This window comes from Papio anubis, chromosome 13 (assembly GCF_008728515.1).
Source record: "Papio anubis isolate 15944 chromosome 13, Panubis1.0, whole genome shotgun sequence".
Lineage (NCBI taxonomy): Eukaryota > Metazoa > Chordata > Mammalia > Primates > Cercopithecidae > Papio > Papio anubis.
In genome coordinates, this window is record NC_044988.1 from 63,481,334 (window position 1) to 63,494,360 (window position 13,027).

A 13,027-nucleotide genomic window follows, 5' to 3' on the forward strand; every position below is an offset into this window, starting at 1 on the left:
CTCACAGCATTTATCACTAAATGATATTTTTTTCATTTCTTGTTTGTTGTCTACCTCTCTCCATAAGGATGTTGTCTTTTCTCACTACTGTGTCCCTAAGTCCCTGGAACTATCCTTGACATATAACGGGAGCTTCATTATTGTTTGTTGAGTGAGTGAAAAAAATGAATGAACGTCTTAGCCACCAGATTATGAGCCTCTACAGTAGAAATTACACCATATTCATCTTTATATTTTTGGAAGTGCCTTGCACAAAGTAGTTCTTAGTAAATCTCTATTGAATTATTAAATGAAGAAATGTCCTTGAATTAGCTAGGTTCTTATCAGCTCAGCAGTTTTGTTTCTGTGGTATTTGTGCCAGGACATTGCCGATGCAGTGATATGTAAAACACTTCCATTTCTTGAAGTAAGCTGAACCAGAAATCCTTCCTGATTTAAACACTTCATTTTCCCCCATTTTTTGGAAATACCTCTTAGAAGAAAATCTGACAGACACAGGAAGCACGTTTAGCAAAGCTGCTTCCTGATGAGCCCACAGCTGAGCTGGGGGTTAGATCCGTTCTCTCTCCCCAGTGACCAGAACTCCCAGTGACAATGCCTTCTAAATCATGATCTATTAACTAGGAGTGTATTTGTGAGACAAATGAGCAAAGTGCATGAAATTGAAATGGTGCCAGAGATCCAGGATCTCCTTCTGGGGTAAGGCACAATGTAAAGCACAGATGTGAAGGGTCAAAGGCCCCAAGGAGTGCTTTCTTTTGACAGGCTGCCTATGAGGCCAGGGAGCACCTTTATGAGACCAGTGGCCTTGGTTCTAGGTCAGTTTTGTCAAGAGTGACAAAATTATTTATTTCACTCTTTATTGAAGCCACTTTTTGCTAAATGGGAGGCTGTCTGCACTTCTTTGGTCTGACTAGGTCTGGTATTATCTCTAGGGTCTGTAGCAATAACCAAACAAACTAATGATTCCTTGTTTCTTTCTCCTTATAGAAAGGAAGTAAAGTGAAGCTTTAAAGACTAAGTACCAAAAATCCCTACCACAATAAAAAGAAATGTAGAACATCTGCAAGGGCTTTGAAGGCCTCATGATGGCAGGAAAAGCTCTAGCAATGAAGAAAGAAAACACTGTGCCCTACACCTTCAAGATTCAGGCTGTGGGGGAAGCCCTGCTTTCTGGGGCTTGGGCTGATGAGAAGTGGTCTTCCTTTCTGGTGGCTTAGTGTGAGCAGTAGAACTCAAACTCAGATCAGTAACTCACTGAGGCTTTATCTGAACCATGAGAATAGCTTTGTTTTCACATGATTAATTGAAGAGAAAGATAAAGAAGTGGGAATAAGATTGAGAAGGAAAGATTGCATGGCCCCAGAGAAACCCTCATCACAAAAAGCTGAGCTACTCAGCATGAATCTGGATTTGGCTAGGAATAAAAGCAGATTTTATGTGTTTTGTCCCAATTCTCCTTTGTTTTATTGTTCCCCGGCCCCTCACTCAACTCTCAAATACCAGATTTTGATATTGAATATTAAGTGTTTAGTGTTAATTTTTAAGTAATACTGGTTTTGATTATGTTTTAAAATAAGATCTTTACCCTTTAGAGCTATATATTAAATTATTTACAGATGAAATTGCATAATGTGACAGATTTGTTCTGGGAAGGCAGGGGAAGAGGAGGTTTGGATGAAATTAGACTGGCTATGAATTGACAATTGTTGAAGCTGGGTGATGGGTAGGTACATGGGTGCATGGGGGTTTGTTGTCCTATTTATATACTTTAATTGGTGTTTTAAATTTTCCATAATAAAAAATAATTTAAAATCTCAGTTTCTAGGAATGGTCCCAGTTAGACCTGTTCCTCCTACTTTTCTAGTCTTTCTTCAAAGACCTGCCCATCAGTGGCACAAAGATGAGCCCTTCCATTATCTAGCAATGGGGATGGGTTGCTTTGAGCCAGCCATACTTTGTGACCAAGGTCACAGATGTGAAGACTGTTGGGTAGATGTAAAGACTGTTGGGTAGACTTCGAGGTGGTTCAATAACATCATGTTGTCTCTAGAGGCATGTGGACATATCGGGCTGGTAGGAATGTAAAATGGCATAATGACTTTGGAAAACATTTGGCAGTTTCTTAAAAAGTTAAAGATAAATTTGCTATAGGATCCAGTGATTCTACTCCTAGATATGTACAAAGGAAATGAAAGCTTATGTCCATGAAAAGACTTGTACACAGATGTTTCATACAGCCTTGTTTGTAATAGCCAAAAACTGGAAAAAACCAAATGTTCAATAAAAGAAAAATTAGTACACAAATTGTGCAATATCAATACAATAGAACACTACTCAGTATTAAAAAGAAATGAACGATTGATAGATGCAAAAACATGGATGAATCCCAAAGTCATTATGCTAAGTAGTAGAAGCCAGAAAAAAGAATATATACTATATGATTCCATTTGTATAAAATCTAAAAATTTCAAATATTCTAAAGTGTCAGAAAGCAGATTAGTGGTTGCCTGAGGACCAGGGGAAGGGAGAAGTGGGAAGGAGGAATTACAAAGGGCACGAGAAACCTAGGAATAATGAATATTTCATTAACTTGAGTATGGTGATGGTTTCACAGATATGTGTGTGTATGCATGTGTGTTGTGTATGTCTAGTATATAGTTGTATACTTCAAATATGTGCAACTTTAGGGGGATAGTGACTGAAATGGGACATAGGGTTGTTTCTGGGTGCTGAGAATGTTCTATTTATTTGTTCTGGGTGTTTGTTCCATTCATCAACATATATCTGTGATTTCTGCATATGTCTTTGTGTGTGTTAACAATTAAATGTTAAATAATCAAAAATAGAGGGCATCAGATTAATCTGGAACCATGAGTAGTATAGTTGTATTAGTCAAAGTAAGATAACCAAAATAAAAAACAGCCTTAAAATCTCACAGATATGTGACAATACAATGAAGGTTGTTTTGGGGAGGGGCAACTTGCTCCACCAATAACTCAAGAATACTCTAGCCATTCTAGCTAATGGCCCCACCAACCTCTTGGATTTCAGGATCTTCTACTGGATTCCCTGCATTCAACCAGCAAATGGGGAAGAAGTGAGAATAGGAAGACTCACACATGATTTTTTTTTTTTTTTTTTTGAGATGGAGTCTCGCTCTGTTGCCCAGGCTGGAGTGCAGTGGTGTGATCTTGGATCACTGCAACTTCTGCCTCCTGGGTTCAAGCGATTCTCTTGCCTCAGCCTCCTGACTAGCTGGGACTACAGGTGCACGCCACCACACCACACTAATTTTTGTATTTTTAGTAGAGATGGGGTTTCACCATGTTGACCAGGATGGTCTCAATCTCTTGACCTCGTGATCCGCCCACCTCGGCCTCCCAAAGTGTTGGGATTACAGGCGTGAGCCACTGCACCTGGCCACACATGATAGCATTTTAGGGCCAAGCGTGTAAGTAGCATAATCACTTCCATCAACATTGCGCTGGCTAGAACAGAGTTACATATAACTGCAAGAGAGCTTGGGAAATGTGCTCTAGATATGTGCTCAGAAGGAAAAAAAATAGAATTTAATGAATACATATGATTATCACTGCCACAATCTACCCTTCTGATCATCATATCCATTTCATTTTTCCTCCCACATATGGAACACCCTCATCATCTCCCCCAAATCCTACCCAGTCACTGCATCCAACTCAGAGTCCAAGATCTCTCACTGATGCACAGTTCTCTCCATCAGATCTAAATGAGGTTCCTCTTGGTCTGGAGATGTGAGAGGATCTCCTTTATTCATTGCTCTCAGTGATTTCTGGCTCCACTTCTGAGAAGTTTTCCCTCATTCTTTATCCTTGCTGACCAACCCTGAAGTGGATGTTTGGGAGTATACTCTTCTTAGGGACTGCAGTTTTTGTAACCTGCTTCCTGCCCAGTGTGGTTTTAAGGATTTCCAAACAGTCACAGGCTTTTTTAGACCAGGCTCATAGTTACCTAGTAATACCATTCCTCCAAAACCCATAAGACTTCTCATCTGTTTGCTTCCAATTAGTTTCATGTGTCAGTAACCCCCCGCCCCCGAAAATTCTTTCCTAGACATAGTTTTTGAGTTTGTCCTATTTCTTCGCTTCCTTGCCCCTCCATGCCCTTCTCTTTCAACTTAATGGCAAGAAAGTTGAGGCTATGTGGAATAATAGTCGTGGGTAAGAAGGTATCACCTTTAACCTGAACTTTGCCTAAAGGCTGAGTCACTTTATGCAGTTGAAAATAATTATTGGGCCTTTTTTGCTTAAGGTTTCAATCTTATCTCTTCCTGTTTAATGTCTAGAAGGCATAGTTCTTTGATGCCCCATGTTTCTGTATCTTCTCATTTCTGCCTACAAATTGGCTAATTCTTTCCCTCGTTTAACTTTAAAAAATTTTTTTTAGTAAAGATGGGGTCTCAGTATATTGCCCAGGCTGGTCACAAATTCCTGGCCCCAAGCAATCCTCCTGTCTGGTCTTTCCAAAATCCTGGGATGGCATGTATGAGTCACTGCACACAGCCAACTCTTTCTTTCAATACCTTTCAAAGGCAGCCAGTACACAATATTTTGATTCTTTCTAACCACTTCTCTTAGAGCTGCAGGTTCAGTAGGCATATGGTCTACCTTTCAGTTTTACCAAATTCTTTAATGTTAACATGACTACCATATTTTCAGCCTTTTATGTCAGTTTCCTTATCGCCCACCCCCTAACTGCTAAGCCCCACACATTTTAGACTTCTATTAAAGCAGCTTCAATAATGGAATGATTAAGTGCTTGGGTCCTGGAACTGGTTCAAAACCTGTTTCTTCTACTCAGTAGCTGAGTGACTTTAGACAAAATTCTTTCTCACTCTTAAGTTCCTCATCTATTATTAAAAGAGGATTATTGTAAATATTAAATAATATGTCCAAGGAGAGCTTCTACTGGGGTTTCTTTTCTGTCCTATGTACTGCTACCCAGAGCCTGTGAACTATAGGGCCTCCCCGCCCTCCTAGGAGAGGGTCGCTTTGTTGAGAGATAAGGCTCTAGACTGTAGAACTGAAGCAGTACATATCTTGGATGAAATGTTCATTTAATTCTTTTTTTTTTCATTTATAGATTTTCCTGGGTTTAGGCATCATATGTTTTGTCCTAGCAGTTGGGCATGGCATTTGGCAGAACAAGAAAGGCTACCACTTCCAGATTTTTCTGCCATGGGAAAAATATGTCTCTTCATCAGCTGTCTCTGCCATCCTCATATTCTGGTCCTACTTCATTATTCTCAACACCATGGTGCCCATTTCCCTCTATGTCAGGTAGGCTTCTTTGATCACTTTGGGGTGTGGGGGAGGAGCTGACTTCATACTGTCTACTTAATTCCCCAACCAGAGTGTGAACTTGTGCTCTTTAACCCCTTACTCTCCACAGTACCTGGTGTACAAAATGCTCTGAGATATATCTAGAGATTGCATAAATGCCTTCCATGTCCAGAATACTGTGCTAGGAAGACACTGTGTGGTTTATACAAAAAGAAAATTATCCCTGCCCTCAAATAACTTAAAAAGTAAGTGACTAAATAAGACATACAAACACATGAAATAACTAGAAAACATACAGACAAATTTGGTGATGCTAACACATGGGTAGGTTCCCCAGGAAGATAGGCCAGGCAGCCCATAGTTTACCAATGAGATAGGTCCAAACATTCACTTGTAAGTCAATTAATCAGAATTCAGAATGCATTTTCCCACAGAAACAGTGTGACAGATGGTAGATAGGTGTAATTTTGACCTAAGTTCAATTCCTAAAAGTTGTAGAAGAGAAGAAGAAGGGTTTTTCTTACTCTTTTTCATAAGCACCTTGAATGAAAATTTGAAATAGTGGAGAAAAGTATTTACCCTACTCTGATCATCCTTTTCTAGGTTCTGCATTTCCTTACACATACATACACCCAAATACATTTTAGTTTCCTCCTTTCCAGGCTTTCTAAACCCTGTACCGGGGCTTTTTGGCAATTAAAAAAAAGTACCCTACGTAACTAGATTACCTTATTTAGTAATATTTATTGAGTATCTACTATGTGCTAAGGTTTAGAGAGATTGCTGTGGTTGCTGGATATGGTAAAGGATGGGAGGAGTCCCAACTCCAGGCATAGAGATTATCAGTAATCAGTCGATGATGAGGACCTGAGCACTTCCTTCTTTACCTCAAAGGAAAAAATCCCCATCTCTCAGTGCAGCTGTCTCAGACAGGGATTACTAATAATCACCCTTATAATAAAGCAGATTAAAACACATTAAATATGAATGATGATAAGAAGGAGACCCCTTAAAAGTCTTCACTCTTTTAAAATGAACATGCTTATTAGCCATAAAGAATCTATAATGGATGCTATTTGGAGCAGAAGAGGAGTATGACAAAGGCAATGGGAAAACTCATATAAAATGAGAAGAGGTTGTTGTGGAAGGAAGCACACCACAGGCAGGCTGGCTCTGCCTGGAAATTTATCAGAGGTTCAGTCCATAAACTATTCCTAATTTCCATAACTTCTTTTCTTCTTCTGAAATAAACTCGAGTGTGTTGAGTTCCTCTGTCTTCCCCATGTGACAGGAGCAATAATCCTCCAGCTGGGCCAACACAGCCTTTTATAAGTTAACTGTTACTCTATCACACCTTGCATTACTGCAGACATTCCAAAACTGTAACTTTTCCTGGATACACTTTAGAAAAAAAAAAAAAGAATAAAAGACAGGTATGACTCAAAAAAGTTAATCAAATGTATCTGGGTACAGGTGGTAAAGCCTTGAGTGATAATGGCCAAAGTCAGCATTACCATGGGTTGGCCGGTGGGAAGGGTACTTCAGAAGGGTAGAATCCCAAGAAGACACCCTGATTTTCAGATGCTAGCCCTGATCTACCACAGGACTGCTAAGAAAGAAACCAGGATGTTATATTTGCTTGTCCTGTTCTGACGCAGAACCATTCTTTTTTTTCTCCTTAGTGTTGAAATAATAAGATTGGGCAACAGTTTATATATCAACTGGGATCGGAAGATGTTTTATGCACCAAGGAACACACCAGCACAGGCTCGTACTACCACCCTTAATGAGGAGCTCGGCCAAGTCAAATACGTGTTCTCTGACAAAACAGGGACTCTGACTCAGAACATTATGATTTTCAACAAATGTTCTATTAATGGGAAGCTCTATGGTATGCATGTCTTCCTGCTTTCTCCAAGTCCTGGGGAATTTTTACTTTGCAAATTGTTTTCAAGACGAATCTAGCTCTAAATCTATAAGCCTCTGGAATTCACATTTACCTCCTATTCTCACAGCTGTCTCTATTCTCTAGGCAAAGACCACCCAGCCCAAACAGTTCTAACCAAAAAGCATTTATTTAGCATCTTATAGGTACAATCTATTGTGTTGGGCATGGAGAATACCAAGATGTACAAGACTTTGTCTCTGTCCTCAAGGAGTTCCTAATGTCTATATACTCAGTTTCACTCCCATTTTAAATCAGATGGATGTTGGTCAAAGGGTACAAAGTTTCAGTTAGGCGGGAGGAGTGAGTCTTCAAGATCCATTGCACAGCATGTTGATCCTAGTTAATAATAATGCATTGCATATTTCAGAATTGCTAAAAGAGTTTTAAGTGTTCTCACTATAAAAAAATAAGTTTGCAAGATGATGAATATGTTAGTTAGCTTGATATAATCATTCCATGGTGTATACATATATGAAAACATCACATTGTATCCATAAATATATACAATTATTTGTCAATTAATAATAAAATTAAAAATACATAAATGGAGCAGTCAATGTATTACTGAAGCTGCTAATTTCCTGATTTCCCTTTAGAACAATAAATATTATTAAGAGAAACCATCAAAGGGTAGTCAGAGTTTGATCAGTGTCTCCCAGGCCCAGTCCCTTATTTATCTTATGCCTTAAGCATAAGCTTGTTTTTGTGATAAAGTCTTCGTGTGTGTGAACACTCATACCCAGTGTCCTAGCTAACAGAAGAAGGTAATCACATCTAAAAAACTAGAACACATGGGATAATCTTTCTGGGGTGATAAAAAAGTTTTTAAACTAGAGAGAGGTGGTAGTTGCACATTATAAATGCACTAAATGCCTCTAAATTGTACACATTAAAATGGATAATTATATGTTAAGTAAATTTCATATCAATAAATAATTGAAATTTTTGAATTTAAAAAAAGCTAGGCCGGGAGCGTTAGCTCATGCCTGTAATTTCAATACTTTGGGAGGCTGAGGCAGGCGGATCACCTGAGATCAGGAGTTTGAGACAAGCCTGGCCAACATGGTGAAACCCCATCTCAACTAAAAATACAAAAATATTAGCAGGCATGATGGCCCACACCTGTAATCCCAGCCATTTGGGAGGCTGAGGTGGGAGAATTACTTGAACCCGGGAGGTGAAGTTTGCAGTGAGCCAAGATCACGCCACTACATTCCAGCCTGGATGACAAGAATGAAACTCCTGTCTTAAAAAAAAAAAAAAAAAAACTAGAGCACTCTAATATTTCCTATTATTTCCTATATTTCTTATTATTTGTTTGGTAACCATGTCAAACAAATTTTCATTTATATAAACTCTGAAGGCTTATTTTTGGATGAGTTGATTTGGGTGAGCCTTTTAATTCTCTGGCTCGTTTTAAGACCTGACCATATACTGGGTAAAGTTGAAAAGGACCATGAGTGTTTCCATGCTTGGCATCAGATATGTCTTCTACCCCGATTCTGTCTGTCATCCACTGGTCAAGAATCCCAAACACTCTAAAACTAAGTCCACATCTCTTCTGGGTAACTCTTATGATTGGAGAGCTTTCTGAGGTGTGAAGCGTTTCACTTCTAGCTTCATCTTATTCTCACTTAGGAGGGAAGAGTTGAAGCCCAAGCAAAACTCTTCTTACCATTGGGTTAGGGAAAGGAGCTTACTGGGCACTGGGAGCTAGGTGGCCTGAGGAGACTGGGGGCAGCTTGACTGCAAGTCTAGGATGAAGGGATCAGAATAAATAAGCTTTTAAGGCCCCTCCTTTAAATCACCATATGACCCAGCAATTTGATTCCTAGGTATATAACCCCAAAACTTGAAAACAACAACTCGGATACATGTATACCAACGTTCATTGTGACATTATTCACGTAAGTCCAGAGGTAGAAATAACCCACATGTCCATCCACATATGAATGGATAAAGAAAATGTGGTACAGCATATACATACAATGGAATGTTAATCATCCATTAAAAAGTAATGAAATTTGATACATGCTACAACATGGATGAACCTTGAAAGCATTACGCTAAATGATGTAAGCTAAACACAAAAAGACAAAAATTTTATGATTCTACTTATGTGAACTATCTAGAATAGGCAAATTCATAGAGACAGAAAATAGATTAGAGGTTACTAGGGGCTGGTGGTGGGAAGAAATGGGAAGTTTCTGTTTGGAGTGCTGAAAAAATGTTGAAAACATATAGTGGTGATTGTTGCACAACATTGTGAATATAATTAATGTCATTGCATTTTACATTTAAAATAGTTAAAATGGCAAGTTTTATGTGATTATATATATATATTTTTTTAACCATAATTTAAAGAAATTCAAACCCTCCTTTAAAACCCTTGCCAAGTCTCTGCTGTGTTCACTTACCAACAGGTGATACTTATGACAAGGATGGACAGAGGGTGACAGTCTCTGAGGTGAGTGATTACAGCTCTATGGGAAATGCATGTGGGAGCTAAGTGAGGCTGTGCTTCAGAGAAGCACAAATTGAGACTCCCTTAGCCACTGAAATATTAAAGCTTTTATTGGCCCTGTAATATCAGAAATATCAGAAAGCATTATGTAAATGACCTATGTTTAATTCTGAAGATCTTCGTTTGTTCTTTTTAAACAAAAATAGCTTTATTGGCTTTTTCTCTTTAAAAAATAATCCATGCTCATTGTAAAAAAAATTTAAACAATACAGAAATGTGTGAAGAAAGTTAAAAGTATTCCATCCCATTTAGATAGCCAATGTAAAGTTAGGGAGTATATCTTATGCTTTTCATATGTATATACACACACACATATGTACATCTAGATCTAGAAGATGGAGGAGACAAAATCATAGTATGCATATTATTTCCAGTTTCCTTTTGTTCACTTGACACTATTATTGTCATCATCTTTCCATGTCAGTAGGTCTAGGTTTACATCATCATTTTGAATGGGTGTCTACTATTCAATTCTATCAGTGTACCTTAATTTATTTAATTTCTTATTTTTATTCCATTTTCTTTTGTGATTACAAATGACATTTTGGTAATCATTATGGCACATACATTTTGTCTACCTTTCTGATAATTATTTCTTTAGAATAAAGTCCTAGAAGTAAAATTTGTTGGTCAAAATGTAGCCATGTTTTAATACATTAGATAGTGCCATATTGCCCTCCAGGTAGATTTGCATAACTTTATAATCCCACCAAAAATATATGACAATTTCTTTCCCCCCATATGCTTGTCAGAACTGGTATTAACAATTTTTAATCTGTTGAAATTTAATTGATGAAAAATAGTATCTAATTATTTAATTTACCTTTTTTGATTACTAACTAGATTGAATCATTTTTATGTGCTTATTTTTCTTCCCCTTATCATCTCTTTATTGCCCATTTACACTTACTTTGTGAACTGTCTATTCATATTCTTCGGCCTTTTTTTCTTATTTGAAAATGCTCTTTATACAGTAAAAATACCAGCTCTTCCTTTGTCTGGTGCATATGTTACAGTTATTTTTCCCATTTTGTCTTTTGATTTTTAATTTTTTAAATAATATTTTGTGTAGAAGTTTTTAAGTCATGTAATCAAATCAGTCATTTTCCTTTATAACTTAAGGATTTGTGACATATTCAACAGTCTTTATAAAATTATAAAAATATCTTCCTATTAATTTTTCTTATCTCTAGCTGGTTAATTTTTACTGTTTTCTCTAGTATTGGACCCCGCTTTTGTTTATGGGTTTGTTTTTAAGTATCCCTTCATAGGGGTTCCTCTGTTGCCTTCAGGGTATTTCTCACCTTATCCCTTTGCCAGACCCAATTCCAAACTCTTGGCCACTTGACTTATATACCAAACATCTGACTCCAGTTCTTACCCCTATCCATCCAAAGAGATTGGGAAGGGGAAGGAAATTCAGTGATTTGCCTTAAATCATCTTCCAGGGCTCGGCTAATGAACTTGGCAATATAGGCAAAGTTATAGCTTCTAGGGAGTAAATCCCTCCTGGAGTTTCTTTCCTCTCCCTCTTCTGTCCACGACTGATTGACCATAACACGTTTTTCACTAATCACTGGACTCTTTGTTCTCTTATAAACAAACTTACCTGTAGCCTCAATCCCTTCATTAATTGAAACATGATTTTCCCTGAGAACATTTCTTTTTCTTCCATCTCTCTCATACTCTGCATACCATAAACTCTGGATACGATAAGCCCAAAGGTGTTGCCCTCATTATCCTGTGCCATGTTTAATCATTAGGTTTTCTCTCCTACACGGTCTTTCTTCCTGTGATGCTTATGACTCTGGCTATAATCATCTTTAACTCTTCTTGTTGTTGCTATCTAGGAAGCTTCTGGCTTCTACACCCCATTCACTGAGGGCTCTGAAACTTCTCCCTCCCCTCCCAATCACTGCTAGTGTTTTGGGGGGTATTGTCATCTTTATTGGACGACCTATCACTGTGGACTCTTTCAGGTATCTGAAAGAATCCTTCAGATGATCTCTCTGTATCACCCATTTCCATATTACTATGTCATTGTCCAGAGTTGTACTACTGTGGAATTATAAACTTTCTTTTCACAATCTTAGATCACAAACCTTATTCCTCCATATTATCAGCACATGGCTCAGTAATTGAGATTTTTTTTAAGTATTCCTGCTTTTTTATCTCATGGAGATTTATAAACCCTTGGCTTTCCTTTTTCTCCAGTCTATCAATTCCTTACAACTTTACTTCCTTTCCTAGCTTGCCTGTCTGTACCCTGAGATCATAAGCATCCTCAGTACCTTACTAGTTCTCCTTTTCTTCTCTTTAATCACTAAACAAATCTCAACCTTGAATTAACCAAGCCATCGATCCTGCTCTGTTTCTAATCTGAGAGTGTTGAGCACTATTTTGGAGATCATAAAACCATTACAAATTCAGAGACTCCACTGTCCTCTGTCCCAGTGCTACTTGGCAAATTTTTCACCATTTTGTAATTGGCTTCATATTTTATTCTCCGTATCAGCTTTTCTAGACAATCACCATTCTCAGGCCTTCTACCACGCTCCCCTGGCCCCCCAGTATGTACCAAATGATATTCCCTTCTATTTTACTGAGAAAAATCCAAACTATCAGCTAAATATCCTCCTCTGTACATATATTTTAACCCGCCTTTACCTCCTTTCCTTCAGTCTCAAAAAAGGTATAACTTTTTCCTTCAGTACTAATCTATATATTCTAGATTCCATCCCTTCCTACTTCTTCAGGAACCTCAGTCAATCCTGTATTTTCTCTTTCTTAATATCTGAATATCCCCTTATATGATTTTTTCTCCTCAGCTTGTCTTTTTTCTTTTTTTTTTTTTCTTTTTTTTTCTTCACAGAGTCTGGCTCCATCGCCCGGCTGGAGTGCAGTGGCACGATCTCAGCTCACTGCAGCCTCCGCCTCCCAGGTTCAGGTGATGATTGTGCCTCAGCCTCCTAAGTAGCTAGGATTACAGGCATGGCCACCATACCCAGCTAATCTTTGTTTTTTTAGTAGAGAAGGGGTTTTACCATGTTGGCCAGGCTGGTCTCAAACTCCTGGCCTCAAGTGATCCGCCCTCCTCGGCCTCCCAAAGTTCTGTGATTACAGACATGAGCCACCATGCCTGGCCTCAGCTCAACTGTTTACATTAGTATGTCCATACAATGGAATATTATTCAGCAATAAAAAGAAGTGTGCTATCAAGCCACACACACA

At 38.2% G+C, this 13,027-nt stretch overlaps 1 protein-coding gene across 6 annotated transcripts in view; it reads left to right on the forward strand.

Moving 5' to 3' along the window:
* The window catches only part of LOC101001603 (phospholipid-transporting ATPase FetA-like), a 111,681-nt gene that overhangs the window by 66,514 nt on the left and 32,140 nt on the right, over nt 1–13,027 (forward strand). For all 6 annotated transcript variants that reach the window (XM_009188560.2, XM_009188565.2, XM_009188563.2 and 3 more), the window contains 3 exons: nt 5,125–5,321; nt 7,007–7,215; nt 9,696–9,739. In XM_009188560.2, coding sequence (XP_009186824.1) covers nt 5,125–5,321; nt 7,007–7,215; nt 9,696–9,739 — 450 coding nt within the window. The remainder of the gene's footprint in view (nt 1–5,124; nt 5,322–7,006; nt 7,216–9,695; nt 9,740–13,027) is intronic.